Below are 19,044 nucleotides of genomic sequence, written 5' to 3'. Positions count from 1 at the left end.
CTTTCTGGGGGACAGGCAGCCTAAGCATTCAATAGTCACTGAGTGGAGACCACTTTGTTTAATACCTTTATTGCAAGAACAGAAACATCTACACAAGGCTCTGTACAGCACAGGCATGGCACCAGCTGGGGCAGGCTGTCGGGGCAGCCAGCTCCACACTCGCAGACAGGTTGCTTCAGCTCTCTGAATACCAGCAGGGCACCCAGCTTCCTGCAGCTGGAGTGGGGCAGCCTGCACAGGGGGTCAGGCTCCTCCTGGGGTCAGCTGTTTTCCCCATATGCCCAGTGTTCTGCCTACCCAGGGCTGGCACACAGAGTTCTGGTCACAGGAGCTGTGGGAGCATGGACATTAGTGGTTCAAGAAGCAGGTTACGCTTCTTGCACTTGGGCAGAGAAGGGACTGGCCAAAGCACGTTATGCTTCAGGACTGCTATGCTTCCCACTGAGATGCCAGTGGCTGCAGGCAAGGGAACTGGGGTTTTGGTGGGAGCTGCTTAGCTTGCAGCTGGATGTGGTGTAATTTGGTCCTGTGGTCCTTTAGGAGCTGAAAATTCCTTGTGCATCTTGGTGGACATCCCTTGGGATCTCCATTCCCCCCAAAAATCACAGCTCAGGGCATGATGGTCCTGCTGGGGGCTTGTGTGCCTGGCCCACCCCACTGCTCATCTTGAGAGCAATGCCATGCTGGGGAAGGGGCCCCAGCTGAGTTCAGGAAGCTGAAAGCAAAAGCAAAGCTGTACTGTGGCAGCGCTAGGGTGTAAATGTTAGCTCAGTACAATAGTGCATGGATAGTGGTTTCCCTGGAAGGTGGCTGCAGTGATGTCTACAGGATGGGGCAGGTCTGGAGCATGCAAGAGGTGTGCTCTGGAGGAGTGGGGCTGACAGCAAGGCCGTGCACTCTATCTGCTAAGCCCTGCATCCAGCACCTTGTTCAGTGGCTCAGGGGTGCCGGCTGAGCCCCACTCGTGCTCCATGCTCTTCACACATGGCAGGCTGGGGTTGGCCTTCTGCACCACTGAGATCTGGCAGGTCTGCGTGTCATAGTGGGCCTCGCACCAGTCGGGGAAGTCAATGGGGTGCTGGGTGCTGAAAGAGAGGGCACAGTGCTGTTAGCTCCTCTGACAGGTACCAGGGAGCAGCCCACATATTTCCCGGGCCAGTTCCTGCGTGTCTGATGTCCACAGAACCCTCTGTAGCACCTCTTATTCCACTGCCATTCCTTACTTCCTGCATCCTCTGATCTAGTGCCTGATTTTGTGGTTGGCAACTGTAGCTGGAACACAGTGATATTTATGGTCCCTTCCAACCCAAGCACCCAAGCCCTTCTATGATTCTATGATCCCCAGGGCTCTACTGGTTGGTCTGTCACAGGTGCCACCGCCAGCCCTACTGCTGCCCATCCCCAGCATCCCTCACTTACGTCTCGCAACATCCGACGCCAATGGGGTGCAGGCAGGTGCACAGCAGGCAGTTGGTGCTCAGCCACGACTCACCAAGGGAGAACTGCTTCCCCTCGTACTCGCAGGGAGCTGCAAAGAAAATAGTGGCAGTAAGTGTGAGGATGTGTGGGAGCACCACTGGCATCCCTCTGCCCCGAAAGGAAACAGGTATATCACTGCTTCCCCTCCTCCTTGTGATATGGCAGATAGTTGGTGGCCTCTCCTGCCATCTGTGCAGGTTTGGGAAGCCCAAGTAGACACAAAGGGATATGCTCTTATCCATCCTGGTGACTTGGGGCAGAATCAGGTGATTCTTGGCTCTCAAACATTCAGTTTTGCTTTGGATTTCAGCATCTCTTCACCTCTGAAAGGACAGGAGGGCAGCCCTCCTCCCTGTGCTACTGGTCCTGCATCTTGGCCACAGCCGGGCTCCTGCCAGGAGCTCTTCATGGCCCAGCAAGCTGTTTCTCAGCCAGAACCCTGGGGAGCTGTTCTGTGGTTTATAGACTGCTCCTTCCAGTCATCACTGGCCCATGACTGTGCTCCCAGGCTCAGCACAGCCTGTGTAGCTCTTTGCAGGGCTGAGCCCAGCTGCCCTGGGGAAAGCCAAGGCATTCTCCCAGCATCCACATCCTCCCAACTCACCTCCCTGCTTACCTTTAGCCTGGAAGTAGCATTTGGCCTGGGAGCCTGGCAGCTGAAGGAAGAGGGAGAGAAGGAGGCAGAGCCTGCCCCAGGTGCATGCCGTCTTCTGCGCTCTCAGGGCCATGGCCATCGTTGAGCTGGGCTCTTAGCAGTCCTGCCGAGTGCCTTTTCTTCTCTCTTTCCTTAGCTTCTTTCCCTTCTCTCTCTCTTTCTCTCTCTTTCTCTCTGCCTTTTTAATGCTCTTCCCCTGATCCCAACAAGAGATATTTATAAAGTTCAGCTTTACGACCCTGGCCACCAGCTGTGCCCCACTGGAAAAGTTGTAAAACTCATTTCCTGATTTGAAAGGCATGAAAACAAGAGGTAGGATCAAGATTTTTAACAAGCTGTGAAAAGCTGATTCATGCCCTCCAGAAATGTCTCCAGTTGGAAGCCCCTGTGGGTGCAGGGCTCAGTGGCAAGGGAAGATCCAAGGGACCCTGGTGGGGTTGTCCTTGGCATGGTGCTGGGCACCCCTGGCTCCCAACCAGGGGGAGAGCTCCAGACACCCCTCTGTTGTGCTGCATCCTGGCAAGGTTTCCAAGCATCCCATTGTGTGGAGTGAGATGGGCACCAGATTGACAACCAGTGCTTCCCTGGTGGGTGTGGAGGTGCTCACGCCCAGCTCATGGAGTGGATTCCCGCTTCTCCAAGCCTCTAGTGAAGGCTGTGAGTGAGGGCTGTCTCCTTGGCCAAGGGCAGGCAGTGCAGAGGTTCCCAGTGGCACAGTGCCCTGTATGTCCACAATGGCTCCAAGGCTCAGCTTGGTGGTGCCAATGTGAGCATGGGGTCATGCCATCTGCAGCACCTGCAGATGCCAGAGGTGAGCAGTTCTTTCTAGAAGCTGGGCAACTGCAGAAGCAGGGATGTGACAAGAAGGATGAAATTAGGTGGATTTGGCCAACAGGTGACCTGAGAGGAGAACAAAGGGCTTGGCTGTATGTACCTGAGGGCTGCCACAGTCCCTTGCCTGCACCGACTGTCTGCAGGTTGCAGGGCTCAGGCTGTTACCTGCAGCCAAGCAGAGAGGTTGGAAGGTGAGGGCAATAGCACAGCACAGGGAATGGTGACTGCTCAGAGAGGTTCATTGCCCTCTGCAGAAGGTGCTGCCACAGCAGGGAGCAAGGCCATGGTTCTGCCTGCTGGCAGCTGTAGCAGCAGCAGCATACATGGGTCATCTGCCCAATGTTAAGCTGCCTTGTTTGGGATAGGTTTACACCCTGACGCGTGAGGCTTAATATCCCTTCCAGAATTTGTGTTGGCATCCACTGTTATAGCTGGATATTTCTGTTATCCGCATAGATGTCCAATCCTTCCTTGAATCCCACTAAATTTTGGCCTGAGCACTTTCCTGTGGCAGCCTAATTAAGCAGGGAGTGAAAAAAAAAAACCCACTTCCTTCTATCCGCTTTGGATTCACCACCTTTGGGTTTCGAGGCACATCCCTCCATGGACACAGGCCCCGCACTGCTTGGCGTCCCCTGGCCCCTGCTGCCACCCCACAGCCCTCCATTAAACCACTGTGTTGGCCAAACGGGTGGGGGAAAGGGAGAAATCTCAAAACAAGGGAAAAAATGGGGAGGCAGAAGGCTGCATGTGCTATCGGCTGGAAGAGGTGGTAATAAATCAGAGGAGCTTGGGGTACCCATGGATAAACTACAGCCCACATTCTGTGGGCAGGGACGGAGGAGTGTATCAGTAACAAATGAAAATCACCCTCTGGAGCAGAGTTGTTACTATATAAGGAGGATGAAAGTCTCCGTCGTCGGAGCGGTAAATGAATATTTCTATTGTGTGTTTGGAAAAAGGAGTCTAGCACGCTAGCAACCACAATGAACTAATCCATCTTTGTTTCATCACTGAGCAGAGAAAATGTTAAACAGAAGTTGTGCTTTTCAATTGGAGGCCCTGATGGTTGGTTCCCAGAGGGACACCAAAAATCTGGGGAGGGGGTAGTTGTGGGGCGGCCAAGCTCCTACAGCTGGGGATCCCAGCTCTGAAGGCAGTAGATGGGGATGGAAAGAGCACACGGAGCTGCAGCTTAGGTTGCGGGATGCTGTGGTGTGGTGCAACCCTACTCTGTCCCTGCGGTGACATGGAGTGGCCAGTTCTAGTGTTTGCCATCAGCCCCGAGCATCCCAGGACATTGCAGGAGGTGACATCTGTGTCTCAGCAACCTGCCCATACTGGTGCAGCTCAGCCCCTGCACACAGTGCCTGGCGCTGGGAAGGGTACCCCATTGCCAGGGGCAGCCGGAGGTGGGCAATGGGATGGGGTGGCAGCGGCCCAGCCCAGCCTCACAGGAGGTGTGCGGGTCATAAAAGATGATGGACAAGTTGCCATCGGCAGGATCCAGGAGTGTTATAAAACCCGAATCTCCTGAGCCTTCAGCTCAGGCTGCAGCTGCAGAGCAGGAAGCAAACAGGATCCCGGCTGGCATTGTGAAAGCAAACACCATAAATCCAAGGAAGTGCTGCGATTGCTGTTTTAGGCACTGGGGAGCTTGGCTCCTGCTCCCCACAAGCACTTTATTTTCTCTCTAAACAGCAAAAAAAAAAACCTGACCCAACTTATCACTGGGCCGAGCTGGGTCAGTGTCAGCCTGACTCGTGCAGGACTGAAGCAACAGCGGCTGCTGCTCCAGAAAGAGGACAAAGTGTAGGGGGCTGATCAATACCTTGATGTTGCGTTATTCAGAGGGGCTGGGCTGGCGTTCAGGCTGGGTTCTGTTCTCCAGTACACCTCGGACTGCACCCTGAGCCCCCCCAGCACGCTTCCAGGCAGACTGATGCTCCCAGTGCTTCATCACCTTCTGGCTTTCTTTCATGGTCTTATGTTCTACAGCTCACCCTCATGCTGCATGCCTCTTTGTCATGATCCATCTTTCTTCATTTTGGTCCATCCTTGTCCATTCTTGCTCTCATTCTCCATTCTTCTCCATTGTGGTCCATCCTCTTTCAACACCGTGGTCCACCCTTCTCCATCATGCTCAGCTGCTCACTCTCACAGCCCATTCTTCTTCAGTATGCTCCATCTCTCTTCCGCATGCTCCATTCCTCTTCCACATGGTCCATTTTCTCCATCACACTCCTTCTTTGTCCTCATGCTTCAACTCTCTCCAACATGCTCCATTCCTCCCCATTGTGGTCCATCCCTCTCCAGCGTGCTCCGCCCCTTTCTCCCATGCCCTCTCCAGTCTGTTTATCCCAGTGGCTGCATGCACCCCTTGTTCTCCTTTGCCACAGTTGCCCACAGAGAGGAGCTACTCCTCCCTCTGCAGCCCCACTGTACCTGTGTCACCCCATCTAGCATCACACCCTGGAGACATCTCTTCCTGCAATGCTCCCCCACCTCACAGCTGCTGGCACCCAGAGGCACTGTGCACCTTGCCCTGCCTGGGGCCACATTCTGGCACCAGGGGATACCCTGTGTGCCCCAATGCTGCCTTCAGCCACTTTTCCTAAGAAGAATGATGGGAAGGTGTTTGGGAAAACAGGCCTTGGCACCCGCCAGACATCCCAAGAAAATAATAACATCCGGGTGGGCAGCAGTGCCGCGAGTGCAAGAGAGTGGCACTCCATAAATCCCCTGGAGCAGGTGCTTTGTAGTCGGCACAAGGAAATGAGCACATTATTCATCTCGGCTTAAACCTCTAAATGCTTCCTGTCCTGTGATTCAGAAATAACCTTGGGAGATCAGTGCTGGGCTGCGCAGGAACTGCACTATCCAAGAAAGTGCCACGAGCCTGCCAGGCCCAGAGCCAAGCGAGGATGGGTGCCTGCGGCAGAGAAAGGGATGCAAGGATGCATGCACCACAGTGACACCACTGGAACTGTGGCACCAGTGGGGCCAGTGTCTTCAAAGAGGCTGATGGCACTAATATGACTGGTGGAACCCCAAAGGCTAATGGCACCACCAAGGCTGGATAGCACCAATGAGGCTGGTGGCACCATTTTACCTGGTGGCAACAACAGTGCTGGTGGCATCAGTATGGCTAGTAGTATCACAGCAGCTGGTGGTACCACAACAGGTGGTACCAATGGGGCTGGCGGCCCCAGTAAGGCTGGTAGCATCACCAGAGCTGGTGGCACCATCATGACAGGTAACAGCAATGAGACTGATGGCACCAGTGAGGCAGGTGGCACCTTAGACTGGTGGCATCTATGAGATTGGTGAAACCTGGGGTTTATGGCACCACTGGTGCTGGCAGCATCAGTGAGGCTGGTGACACCACTGGGGCCAGTAGAACCGCTGGGTCTGGTGACACCAACACTTCTATGTGCCGCAGTGCCAGCAACACCCGCAGTGGACACCAGGGGTTTACATTCTCAATGGCTCTTGCTGACTTTTCTCCAGCATCAGGATCACAGCTGCCTGCTCCATGCAGCCCAGCTCCAGCATAATCAGCCTTCTGCAGAATCACAGTGCCCCAGCACGTCATGGCTGATAGCCTGGACTCATGGCAGCACCCAAGGAAGAGTGTTCCTTGGGCACACTCCTCAGGAAGAGCCACAGTAGAGACCTGGACAGGACCCTATAGACAGAGGTGGGGACCCTCCTTCACTCTGGGGCATGGAGAGATGCTGGTGGCTCTTCCCATGGTGACATCAAATTCCTGCACACTGAGACCCCTGCCTGATCTGAACCTGAGGAACAGCACAGCTGCCACATTACCCACGCTTTTCTCTTCACAATCTTCTCTTCTGCTCATTTTTTTCCCATTGTTGGCATGCAGAACCCAAACACAAACAAGGAGTCCTTCAGGTCACCCTGACAACTGCAGCACGTGAAGCCCATAGTGTAGAAGTCACTGTGCATGCCCATCCCTGTGTGGTGCTCGTGCAGCAGCCTGTGAACTCTTGGTCAGAGCAGCCCCAACCTTTTGGAGATGTTCCCCTCATGGGAGGGATGAGGCGGTGTTTGGAGTAGCTCAGTGGAGGGAGATGGGGACTCATGGATGTGCCTCTTCCATCCATGCTGTGTCTCAGCTCCAGCCTCCTGTACTCCAGTGCCACACATCCCACTACGCTGATGTCCCATGCAGCTCCTCCACCCAGCTCGGTTGTCCTGACCCGCTGCCTGACACTTTACAGCCACCTCCTGGGGCTGACAGCTTCCTGGCCCTACTCTAGGTGCAGAGGTGAAGGCACTTGGCAGTGCTCTGCAGCCTGCCTGCTTGCCTCACCACGCTCCAGGAGGTGGAAACACATTTTTAACCAATTAAACAATCAGCAGCATTAGGGATCCTGCAGTTGTGTTTGTCTTCTGGGAACCTGGGAAATGAAATAGTGCATGAGCTCTGTGGAGCAGTGCTGTGCCCATGGTGCTCAATGCATGGCCCACTACAGTCCACCAGTCCCATCGCCACCCACGTGTGCCATTAGGGACCACAGGATGCCACCAGCAGCAGGTTAGTTGGCATAGCTCCCAGAATGGATGCTGCAGGCAGTGGGGACAGCTGGGAGTGAGGGCAAACCCTTCCTGCACGGACATTGATAGAGACAAAACTCCATGTGAGGGGAAGGCGAGACGCGGCTGCAAATACCCAAAAACAAGAACGGGACTGGAAAAGGCGCTGTGCACGCACCGCTATTCGCGGGACCCCCGCCCACGCTTGGCTGTACGAGTGATGCCAGCACGTGCGGCATGCGCCGCTTCCCTCCCTGTCCGTGTCCCTGACCCTGTCCCTGTCCCCGCGGTGTCCGATGTCAGCGCACGGCCGCCTCTCCCCGGGCCCCCCCTGGCGGCACGGAGACATCACGAGGGGCGGCAGCGGGGTTGCTTTTTGATGCTCTTAGGAGAGGTTTTGGTCCCCAGCGCGCCGCTCCCGATCGGGTTTCATCGCTCGCGGGTATTTATATTCGTAACCCAAGGCCGGGCGGGGGACGTGTCAGGGGACACCTGAAGAGGGACTGGCAGGAGAAGCCCTGCCCACACTCCGGAGGAGACATGCACTCCCGCTGCAGCCATGTCCTCACCGGGGGCCCCGCGTGGGCAGCCAGACCCACGCAGGCCCACCAAGCCCCCGCCTCCGCCCATCCTCTCGCCGCGTTCACGCGTGGGGCGGGCGCGGGGCGCTGAGTGGGAGGGGGGCTGGGAATGTGAGGAATGCGCGCGGGCACGCTGCCCCCAGCGGGGCCCCGCCAGATCCCCCCCCCATCGTTCCTGCCAGCGCCGCGTCCGGCTGCCCCTGCCCTGTGTCCCCCCAAGAGTTCCCGTAAGACCCCGCGCCCAAACCCACAGGGACTCTCTAGCGGGGACACGACGTTCCCCATTCCCCAACCATCCCCTGACGAGGTCCCCCAGAAACAGAGCATCCCCTCTCCGGTACCCCACGCCGGGCACTCAGGCCCACCTCCACAGTGCCCCCACGCTGGGGACCCCCAGGACGTGCACACCCCTCCCAGCCATTCCACGGTGGAGACCACCGATAATTTAGAGACACTGCACTCAATCAACCTACGTTGGGGAACCCCAGAATTTGCGTAATAAGTCCCGAGTTCCCCCAGGTGACCACCTCCTCACGCTGCACCATGTCTCCCTCCTCCTCGAACTCGGACACCCAATCCCCCCACAACAGGGACCTCCAGCACCCCAACCCCCTCCCGATCCCCACGTCTTGTGGCACATTAACACTCGGGACCACCTCCCCAACCCACACTTCCAGGTATCCCCAGAACCTAGGCACCCCTCTTGATTCCCCTATACTGAGGACCCCCAGCACCCCAGATCCCTTCTCCAGTACCCCCATGCTGAACACCCCCGTATCCCGATCATCACAACCCACTCATCCCCCTCTCTCCCCCCGCGCTGAGAACCCCCAGCACCCGGAACCAACTCCCCAATCCCTCCACGCTGAGATCTACCCAGAACTCGGACCTCCGTGGCACTAAAGACCCCCAGCACATAAGCTCCCCATCACCCCAGCCCCCTCCCCAACTCCCCCACGCGAGAACTCGCAGCACTCTGCCCCTCTCCTCGACACCCCCCACCCTCTACCCACGCGCCTGCTCCCCATCTCCCGGCTCGGGCACACCCCCACGCCCCGACGGCGCGACCACCGCCCGCCGCTGCTGCCGAGGGGCCGAGGGCGGGGGGCGGTGCGGGGCGGAGCGGCGAGGGGTGGGGGGGAGAGCTGCCCGTCCCGGGGCGGCCCCGCCCGGGGGAGGTGCAGGCGGCGGGGCGGCGGACGGACGAGCCGCGGGCGGCGGCGGGCGCAGGAGCCATCGCGGCCCATGGCTCGGCGGCTGCCGCTGGTGCTGGCCGCGCTGCTGGCGGCGGCGGGCGGCGGCGGCGGGCGGCGGGCCGCGAACCCCGACGGGGCGGGCGCCAACCTGACGGTGGCCGTGGTGCTGCCGGAGCGCAACGTGAGCTACGCGTGGGCCTGGCCGCGCGTGGAGCCGGCGCTGAGCCTGGCGCTGGAGGCGCTGCAGCGGGGGGAACCGCCGCTGCTGCCGCGGCCCTTTTCGGTGCGCGTCGAGTTCATGAGTTCCGAGCTGGGGGGGGCCTGCTCCGAGTACGTGGCGCCGCTGAAGGCCGTGGACCTGAAGCTCTACCACGACCCCGACGTGCTCTTCGGGCCGGGCTGCGTCTACCCCGCCGCTTCGGTGGGGCGCTTCGCCTCGCACTGGCGGCTGCCGCTCATCACCGCCGGCGCCGTGGCCGTGGGCTTCAGCGAGAAGCGGGAGCACTACCGCACCACGGTGCGCACCGGGCCCTCCGCCCCCAAGCTGGGCGCCTTCGTCTCCCACCTGCACGCCCACTTCAACTGGAGCTCCCGTGCCGCGCTGCTCTACGTGGACCGCAAGACCGACGACCGGCCCTACTACTTCACCATCGAGGGCGTCTTCCAGGAGCTGCAGGACGGCAGCAACCTCACCGTCCGGCATCACATCTATTCCCCCGACGAAGGCGGACCCGACACCGCCATCCACTTCATCAAGGCCAGCGGGCGCGGTGCGTGGCGGCGCGGTGCGGGGAGGGGCGGCGGGGCTCGAACTGACGGGACGGGATGGGATGAGGTGGGCGGGGGTCTCGCGGAGGGAACGTGGGCCCCGCGTGGGGCGAGGAGCTGCGCCGAGAGCGTGGAATAGTGCTCGGTGGGGTGTGGTGCGGGGATGGAAAGGAAGGGGGGGCTGCTCATGGGGCGTACAGCTGGACCCATCCTTGGCACAAGAGGATGGGCAGACTTCTGGGGACCCCGTGGCTCACAGAGAGAATGTGAGCACGCAGTGGGACCCGTGTGAGTCACAGCAAAGGCATGGGGACACCCGGCTGGGTACGACAAGGGGATGGACACGCAGTGGGACCTGTGTGGGACACAGCTAGAAGTGGGCAGCAGGGAACGTTTGTGGGGCACAGCGAGTGGAAGGGCACACAGTGGACCTTTGTGGGGCACAGCGATGGGTTGGGGATGCAGTAGGATCCGTGTGAGGCACAGCGTGGGGTGGGAAAAACGTAGGGCACGGGTGGGGGGAGGAAGGTTATAGCAGACTAGGGGGCATGGGGCAGCAGCTGCAGTGGGGGAACAAAGCTGTCCCTAGAGCAACTGGAGCCACTTTGGTGCCATTGGAGTATCCAGGGCAGGGTGAGGAGCCACAGGGCCCCCAGTCCCTGCCTGAAGCCCCTCACAGGGCACAAGAGACACAGTGGCACCTTGGTGGCACCCTGTGGCTCGGGCAACCGAGGTCAGGCTGAACCTGGAGGCGAAGGTGACAGTGCAGACATGGCCACTGATGAGCAGCGCTGGCAGTGGCTCTGGTGCCAGCACAGTGAGATGGATGTGCCCTGCTCAGGGAGGACAAAGCCTGGCATGTGGATCCCCCCCCTTGGTGCTGGTCCCCAGCTATGACCATGGTGGAGGGATGGCGACGAGGCTGGGAATGCCCCAGGAGAGTGGCTTTGTTGGGCGCGGTAAGAAATAGAGGGGCTCCAGAGGCAGCTGGAGAGCAAGGGCAGGCAGCTGCTCCTCCATTATTGATGAGCAGGGCATATCGATCGGGGAGGCAGTGCTCCTTAATGGATCTGAAGATGCTGTGTCATTAGGAAGGACATGAGGCTAGGATGAGAGGAGCCAGATGGGCCAGCAGGTCAGTGCCTGAGGGAGCTGTGAGCCCCCAGCCCTGAGCCGATGGCTTTCTGGGGTGAGGAAGTGTGCAGGGAAAAAGCTCAGCTCATCGATCGTTTCCAGTGTTTCCGGCTTGGAGCTGTAAATCATCCTCATGCGATTGGTGCCCCTGGCTCAAGGCAGCACAGGCAGGGACACGGGGCCTCTAGGGCTGCCCCATGCTGTGTGGGGCCATGGGGCACGCTGTTACTATGTGCACTGCGGTGAGCAACGCCGCCCTGGGCATCACCCAGGGGTGTGGATTTGGTGAGGCTGGTGGAAGAGCCTTGTCCCTCTTTGTGCCCCCCAGCGCTCCCCATCCTCATTGTTTGCTGCCCCAAATGTGGGTACAGGGGATGCGGCTGCATCCCCATATGGCAGTAGTAGGGCCGGCACACACCTGCCCCATCAGCACTGTGCTGCCATGTCCTTTCTCTGGGCCTGAGGGCGACGTGCTGGGCCCCACGTTGCTGCTGCTGCTCACAGCAGGGCTGATATAATTAGAGCTGCAGATGAGGGAATTACCAGGGCATCTGCCTGCGGAGCGCAGGTCCTTTGCCTGGGGACATGGGTGGGCACTAGGGTTTGTCCCATGCTGCTCAGTGATGCTGCCAGCACCGTGTGTTTTCCCCATTTGGGTGGCACCTGTCACACATCCCCAACCCCTCTGCGCATCTCTTGCCCTAGGAGTCACGCTAGCTCCGTCCCCCCCCCACGATGGGGGCTGTGGCCATGTGAGCCCCCGCACGGCCGTGCCACCATCTGCTACCAGCTGTCACAGCCAGGGCCGGTCCCACGTGGTGTCCCCAAGGACTGAGGGGTGGGGCAGGAGGTGGCATAGGGGTGACATTGTGTTTTTTGGGGGGGATGTCCCATTAGGAAGCCCCAGTGGTTTCTGCCCATGGAGAAGTCCCCCTCCGTGACCCTCATGCTGCCATGTGCCACACTGTGTCCCAGCACCTGTCCCTCCCCATGTGTAGCTCTCCAGAGGTTCTGCACCCACAGATGATGGCTTTCACCAAGTGCAGCGTCCACAGATGCAGATGCCAGCCCTGGTTCCCCCATCGCTGTGCACCCAGTCCCAGCAGTGCTGGGGTTAGGGCTGTGCACAAGGCCAGCGGCTGAGCGTGACATTCCTCCGGCGCCCGCCGCCTCCTCCCCCGTTGCTCAATCGTGGGTTCCCAGCCAGGCTGGCTGGAGCGGGGGCCCTGGTTTTCCGGGGGGAGGGAGGGCGGAGGCGGTGGCAGGAGGGCCCCTGCTTGGGGGGGTTCCGGACGCTCTCTGCACAGCAGCCCACGGGGTGCCTGGCTCCATAGCAGGGTACCTGCTGCCAGCGCCACACATCGCCCATCTCTGTGTCCCTGTGGCATTAACAGAGTCCCAGTCATCAAGCTGTGGGGTGGTAGGAGTGATGGGACGGGGCCCGGGCACCCCCTTGGCTCTCAGGTCGCAGCAGCAGATGCTCTGTTTCCAATTAATGCCGTGGCCGGCCGAAGGTGCTGGAATCCGGGAACCTGCGCATTCCTGCCGCACGACCGACCACAAACCCAAACATGTTTTTGTCCCTTTCCTCAGCCTGGATTCCCCAGCGGGCTCTGGGGCATGGCCCTGACGCCTTTTCCAGCCCTATATTCCCCTTCCCCAAAGCCTTTGGGCTGAGGTGATGACACTTCACAGCGCGTGGCACATAGGGCATCCATCCACCCTGTGTGCTGGATTTCCACTTTCCCCCATACTGGGTAATGTGGCATGGGCACATCCAGGGAGGCAGGACTATGGGGTGGCCCCATGACTCTTTTGGGTGGGAGCCGTGCCCTGACACCCCACATCCCGGCAGTGGTGTACCTGTGCGGGCCACCAGAGATGCTGCGCCGCATCATGCAGTTGGCACAGCGTGAGAACCTGACCAATGGCGACTACGTCTTCTTCTATGTCGATGTCTTTGGGGAGAGCCTGCGGGGGGATTCTGCCCGCGATGCCTTCAAGCCCTGGCAGCAGGGTTCAGGGCAGGATGCAGGGCTGCGTGAGGCTTTCCAGGTGAGCTACACCCTCCTATGTGGGGGGGTGGAGGGTGGGGATGGGGACCTCAGTGTGACATGGGGTGCTGTGCTTGCAGACGGTGCTGGTGATCACCTACTATGAGCCCCAGAACCCCGAGTACCAGCACTTCCAGACTCAGCTCATCCTGCGTGCCAAGCAGAAGTTTGGAGTGCAACTCAACTACTCCCTGGTGAGCAGGTCCCACTGCATGCCAATGGGGGACTGTCCCTATGGCGCACTGTCTGATGCAGGGACTGTCCCTTTGGAATTGCAGAGGGTGGGATGTGGTGGAGGTTGATGACATATGCTTCTGGTGGGAGCAGTGCAACGTGGTGCCATTCCTGCATGGCAAGTGTGTGGGTGTGGTACAGGGTTATGGGGCTGCAGGGTTGTGTGTGGCAACACTGTGGGCTTATTGGGATGTGCATGGCCGCAGTGCAGGTCTGTGGGGCTGCAAAGGTGTGCATGCCACCAGTTCAGGGTTACAGAGCTGCCAAGATGTGCGTGTGCCTGCTGCAGAGTAATGGAGCTGCAAGGGTGGGCATTGCCCCGCTGTGGGGTTATGGGGCTGTAGAGGTGTGCATGGCTCTGGCACAGGGCTGTGGGCTCGCAGGGGGTGCACGCAGCGCTCAGCTCCCTCCTGCAGATGAACCTGGTGGCGGGGTGCTTCTACGACGGGGTGCTGCTGTACGCCATGGTGCTGAACGAGACCCTGCGGGAGGGCGGCTCCAAGAAGAATGCCACGCAGCTCATCGAGAAGATGCGGGACCGCAAGTTCCAGGGTAGCAGGAGGGAGAGGGGCCAAGGGGAGGGATGTGGGGGAGCAGGTGGGCTGCAGGGATTGGTCCAGTCCCGCACATCCCATCTGGGCCTTGCTTGTCCCATAGGGGTGACGGGACTGGTGAGCATGGACAGCAACAATGACCGTGACACTGACTTCAACCTCTGGGCCATGGGTGACCCCGAGAGCGGGCAGTACGAGGTGGGGACAGCACTGGGGTCTTGCTGGGGGTTGGGGGACAGGTTGGAGGGGTGGGGTCTGGGCTCAGCTGTCTCCCTGCAGGTGGTGGGACACTACTCGGGTGCAGAGAAGCAGATCCGCTGGCTGGGGCGGCCCATCCGTTGGGTGAAGGGGGCTCCCCCCCTGGACAACCCACCCTGCGTCTTTGATGTGGATGACCCCTCCTGTGATAAAAGTGGGTGCATGGATTGTCCCACTCCATCCTTCCCTGGGGGTGCGCAGCCCCACAACAGTGCTCACAGCCCCCCTAACCTGAACCCTAAACCATGGCAGCCCCGCTCTCCACATTGGCCATCGTGGCTTTGGGCACCGGGCTCACCTTTGTCATGTTTGGCATCTCCAGCTTCCTCATCTTCAGGTGGGTGCAGGCTCTGGGGCAGCAGGGTGGGGGGCAGTAGGGATAGGCTGGCTGACCCACGGTGCCCCTCAGGAAGCTGATGCTGGAGAAGGAGCTGGCCAGCATGCTGTGGAGGATCCGCTGGGATGAACTGAACTTTGGGAGTGCAGAGCGGTACCATAAGGGAGCAGGCAGCCGGCTCACACTGTCCCTGGTGAGATCTCTGCCCCTGTCCTGTCGCTGTCCTGTCCTCCTGCACAGCCCCATGTCTCCTACAGGGTCATATTGTACTCCCTATTTTCATCCATCCCCTGCAAAGCTCTGCATCTCCTGTAGAGCCACAATTCATCTATTTCCTACAAAGTGTTCCATCCCCTTCAGAGTCACATTTCATCCATACCTTTCCATCTCCCCCACAGCCTGGAGCTCCTGTGGAGCACCATGCTCCATCCATCCCGTGTGGCCCTCCATCCCCTGTAATGCTGCATCTCCACAGCCTCCTATGCCCTGTAGTACATAGCTTATAGACTTCATGCTGACCCTACAGACCAGACCTTGTCCTGCCCCTCCCCTGCTCCATGAGTGCCATCACCCCTCCTGGTGTCCCCGTCCCTAATGCAACCTCTCTGCAGCGTGGCTCCAGCTATGGCTCACTGATGACCACGCATGGCAAGTACCAGGTCTTCGCCAACACCGGGCACTTCAAGGTCAGTTTGCACCCTTATGGGGTGATAGCATATCTCCCCAAAGCTGCCTGTTGGGCACTCACCCCTCTGTTGTCTGTAGGGCAATGTGGTGGCCATCAAGCATGTCAACAAGAAGCGCATTGAGTTGACGCGGCAGGTGCTCTTCGAGCTGAAACACGTAGGTGTGGGGTCTGGGACGGGGTCTGTGCCCTGTTGGTGTGCAGCATCTACTCCTGGTGGTGGTGGGGTGACTGGGTGCTGCGACTGGGTCCCCACCAAGCTCTGCTTGCATCCCCAGATGCGGGACATCCAGTTCAACCACCTGACACGCTTCATTGGGGCTTGCATCGATCCTCCCAACATCTGCATTGTCACTGAGTATTGTCCTAGGGGCAGCCTGCAGGTAGTGGGGGGCATGGGAGGGTGGAGGAGGTGGGAAAGGAAGGGGGAGAGAGATTGAGATGGGGGTGGGGGAATGGTGATGGGGGTGGAGCAATGGGGATGGGGATTGAATGAAGATGGAGATGAGTGCGAAGATGGGGTGGGGATGGGGATGGGGATTGGGGTAGGGAGATGGGGATGGGAGTGGGGATAAGGATGGGAATGGGAATGAGGATGACAACAAGGATGGAGATGGAGGTGAGGATGGGGATGGGGTGGCCAACAAGTGGTGCTGGTGCCACTGTCCTGGTGCCCAATATGCTTCTCCAGGACATCCTAGAGAATGAGAGCATCAACCTGGATTGGATGTTTCGCTACTCACTCATCAATGACATCGTCAAGGTACCTGAGCAAGGGGCACATTTGGCCCAAAGGGGATGCTGAGGGGTGCTGGTGTCACAGTGTCTCTCTGTCGGGCACAGGGAATGGCCTTCCTGCACAACAGCATCATTGGGCACCATGGCAGCCTCAAGTCCTCCAACTGCGTGGTGGACAGCCGTTTTGTGCTGAAGATCACTGACTATGGGCTGGCCAGTTTCCGCACACCCTGCGACGGCGAGGACACACATGCCCTTTATGCCAGTGAGTACTTACTGTGGGGTTGGGACATGGGTGGAAGGGGAACTGGGGCTTTATCTCACTGCTCTGTGGCTCTGTCCCTACAGAGAAGCTTTGGACAGCCCCAGAGCTGCTGCAGAAGGGCCATCTGCCTGCACAGGGCATGCAGAAAGCCGATGTCTACAGCTTTGGAATCATTGTGCAGGAGATTGCCCTGCGCAATGGCCCTTTCTACATCGAGGGCATGGACCTGAGCCCAAAAGGTCGGTGAGATTGGAGGAGGATGGGAAGGTACGGGGTAGATTTCGGGGCATCTGCTTACCATCAGCTGCTGCTTGCTGGACAGAGATTGTGCAGAAGGTACGCAACAGCCAGAAGCCCTTCTTCCGGCCCTCCATTGACACTGGGGTGCACAGCGAGGAGCTGGCCGTGCTGATGGAGCGCTGCTGGGCGCAGGAGCCTGCTGAGCGCCCCGATTTCAGCCAGATCAAGATCTTCATCCGCAGATTCAACAAGTGGGTGCTGGGGAATGGGGTGCAGCGGCTCCAGCTCCACCTGGGAGTGGGGACTGCCACCAGGGGGGTGTCCCCGTGTCCCCATGGCCCAGCTGCCCCTGTCCCTGTAGGGAGGGCAGCACCAGCATCCTGGACAATCTCCTGTCACGCATGGAGCAGTATGCCAACAACTTGGAGAAGCTGGTGGAGGAGCGGACCCAAGCCTACCTGGAGGAGAAGCGCAAGGCGGAGAACCTCCTTTACCAGATCTTGCCCCAGTGAGGGGGGCTGCATGGGGCTGGGGGCTGACGTGGGGCTGAGGGCACAGGAGGGCTTCTTTGCTCCCTGAGCTGGTGCTTGTGAAAGGAGCAGGGAGGAGAGGTGATTTGATGTGAGGACCGCCAGCACCCACTGTCCCTGCTTCCGTTGGCAGCTCTGTGGCGGAACAGCTGAAGCGTGGGGAGACAGTGCGAGCTGAGGCTTTTGACAGTGTCACCATCTACTTCAGTGACATCGTGGGCTTCACCGCACTCTCGGCCGAGAGCACCCCGATGCAGGTGGGAGCAGGGCTGGGGGTGGGCAGGGAGCTCCCATGCCTTGCTTTGCCATACGCAGGGCTGGGAACATCCTGCTGCCACCATCCCCACTGTGCTTCTTGCAGGTGGTGACGCTGCTGAACGACCTCTACACCTGCTTTGATGCCATTATTGACAACTTCGACGTGTACAAGGTAAGGGGTACGGGGCACCAACGTGGGTACCAATGGGTGCTCGCTCTCCCTGACCCCACTACCACAGGTGGAGACCATTGGGGATGCCTACATGGTGGTGTCAGGGCTGCCGGTGCGCAACGGCAAGTTGCACGCCCATGAGATCGTCCGCATGGCCCTGGCCCTGCTGGAAGCTGTCAAAACCTTCAAAATCCGGCACCGGCCTAATGACCAACTGCGTCTGCGCATCGGCATTCACACCGGTGAGCCCCAGGGTGTTGGGAGGCTGCTGCACCATAGGGCTGGGGATGGTGGGATGCTCTCTGCCCTTTTGCCATCCCTGAGCATCTCGGTGCCTCCAGGTCCCGTTTGCGCAGGAGTGGTGGGGCTGAAGATGCCGCGGTACTGCCTGTTTGGGGATACAGTGAACACGGCGTCCCGCATGGAGTCCAATGGACAGGGTGAGCCATAGTGCTGTCGGTACCCAACCCTGCTTTAAGCACCACAGGTACATCCAATTCCTAGCCCCATCCATGTCCCTTTCCACTCCAGCCCTGAAGATCCATGTCTCCTCCACCACCAAAGAAGTCCTGGATGAGTTTGGCTGCTTTGAGCTGGAGCTGCGTGGAGATGTGGAGATGAAGGTGAGGATGCAGTGCTGGGGATGGCACTGTGGTGACAGCGGTCCTGGGGGGTCTGACCATTTCCCCCCATTCAGGGCAAGGGGAAGATGCGGACGTACTGGCTGCTGGGTGAGCGGAAAGACCCCAAAGCTGTGTGAGCTCAGCGGAACCTCCTACCCCTGGGGTGCACAGGGACCCTCCGCAGCAGTACTGGGGCATGGGGGGTCAGTGGGCACTGCACCTCCCGTCCCCTCCATCAGCACCAGCAAAGCTCCCTCCAAGCCTCCTGCTGCCCCCTGGGTGGGAGGAGCCTCCCAGCCACCCCAGCCTCTCGGGTCCTGACTCCCCATCCCCAACCTCTGTGGCTCAGCGGGTCTGAGCTGTCCCCAGGGCCTGGCTGCCCTCCAGGGCACTTTGCCTTCTCTTTTCAGTACTCAGCTCCCCCTGCACCTGTCTCACCCCTTTCCCAGAGAGGAAAGGAGTGGGACAGGCTTAGATTTTGCTGCTCCTCTCCATACCTCCCCATGTATATAGCCCTCCCCTACACCCCAGCCCTGTAAATATCCCCTTCCCAGGTGTAAATATAAGCGTGCGCACAGACTATTTTGTTGAAATACAAATTGCCCTTAGTCCTGCTGTTCCCAGCTTCTGTGCTTTGCTTTGTCCCAGTGAGGTGTGGGCCTTGGAGGGTGGGGTGCGTGGCCAGAATTGCAGCCCTGGGGCAGCTGGATGGGGACACATCACCCACTAGGGGTAAGGATGGGGATGGGGACACACATCACCCACCTGGGGACAGGATGGGGAAGGAGATATGTCACTAATATGGGGATGGGGATGTGTGTCACTAGTTTGGGAATGGGGACACATATCATCCACCTGGGGCTGAGGACAGAGTTGGAGACACTTG

The 19,044-nt window shown here is 59.3% G+C and overlaps 2 protein-coding genes across 3 annotated transcripts; one reads left to right on the top strand and one right to left on the bottom strand.

Moving 5' to 3' along the window:
- Positions 1 to 53: 53 nt before the first annotated feature.
- MSMP (microseminoprotein, prostate associated) lies at positions 54 to 2,484 on the bottom strand. 2 transcript variants are annotated; one of them, XM_010725272.4, is made up of 3 exons: positions 2,096 to 2,484; positions 1,420 to 1,528; positions 54 to 1,085 (listed from the first exon to the last, which is right to left on the bottom strand). In XM_010725272.4, exons 1-3 carry the CDS (start codon positions 2,211 to 2,213, stop codon positions 899 to 901), a joined length of 414 nt encoding a protein of 137 aa, XP_010723574.1. In that variant the 5' UTR covers positions 2,214 to 2,484; the 3' UTR covers positions 54 to 898. The 2 variants fall into 2 exon arrangements, with proteins under 2 accessions (XP_010723574.1, XP_019465885.2); XM_019610340.3 differs by lacking the exon at positions 2,096 to 2,484 and having other exon boundaries at positions 1,420 to 1,814.
- Positions 2,485 to 9,264: 6,780 nt separating this feature from the next.
- Positions 9,265 to 18,774, top strand: NPR2 (natriuretic peptide receptor 2). Its single transcript, XM_085214375.1, has 22 exons — positions 9,265 to 10,078; positions 13,066 to 13,265; positions 13,345 to 13,458; positions 13,915 to 14,050; positions 14,156 to 14,250; positions 14,332 to 14,464; positions 14,563 to 14,647; positions 14,720 to 14,840; positions 15,259 to 15,333; positions 15,413 to 15,490; positions 15,611 to 15,715; positions 16,024 to 16,095; positions 16,176 to 16,335; positions 16,419 to 16,574; positions 16,658 to 16,826; positions 16,937 to 17,083; positions 17,239 to 17,362; positions 17,467 to 17,535; positions 17,603 to 17,777; positions 17,877 to 17,975; positions 18,067 to 18,158; positions 18,233 to 18,774. Exons 1-22 carry the CDS (start codon positions 9,358 to 9,360, stop codon positions 18,293 to 18,295), a joined length of 3,189 nt encoding a protein of 1,062 aa, XP_085070501.1. The 5' UTR covers positions 9,265 to 9,357; the 3' UTR covers positions 18,296 to 18,774.
- Positions 18,775 to 19,044: the final 270 nt, after the last annotated feature.

Source organism: Meleagris gallopavo, chromosome Z, assembly GCF_905368555.1.
Source record: "Meleagris gallopavo chromosome Z, MGAL_WU_HG_1.1, whole genome shotgun sequence".
NCBI classification, from domain to species: domain Eukaryota; kingdom Metazoa; phylum Chordata; class Aves; order Galliformes; family Phasianidae; genus Meleagris; species Meleagris gallopavo.
Note: the sequence above shows the minus strand (reverse complement) of the source record. Positions and strands in the feature narration are given on the sequence as shown.

Excerpts from the sequence above, each read along its gene's own strand:
- MSMP (XM_019610340.3), bottom strand. The coding sequence starts at position 1,721 with ATGGATAAGAGCATATCCCTTTGTGTCTACTTGGGCTTCCCAAACCTG. Across the intron at positions 1,086-1,419 it reads GGCGTCGGATGTTGCGAGAC|CACCCAGCACCCCATTGACT; the intron begins GTAAGTGAGGGA and ends CCTCTCTTTCAG.
- NPR2 (XM_085214375.1), top strand. The coding sequence starts at position 9,358 with ATGGCTCGGCGGCTGCCGCTGGTGCTGGCCGCGCTGCTGGCGGCGGCG. Across the intron at positions 14,841-15,258 it reads GCCGGCTCACACTGTCCCTG|CGTGGCTCCAGCTATGGCTC; the intron begins GTGAGATCTCTG and ends ACCTCTCTGCAG. Across the intron at positions 15,716-16,023 it reads GTCCTAGGGGCAGCCTGCAG|GACATCCTAGAGAATGAGAG; the intron begins GTAGTGGGGGGC and ends ATGCTTCTCCAG.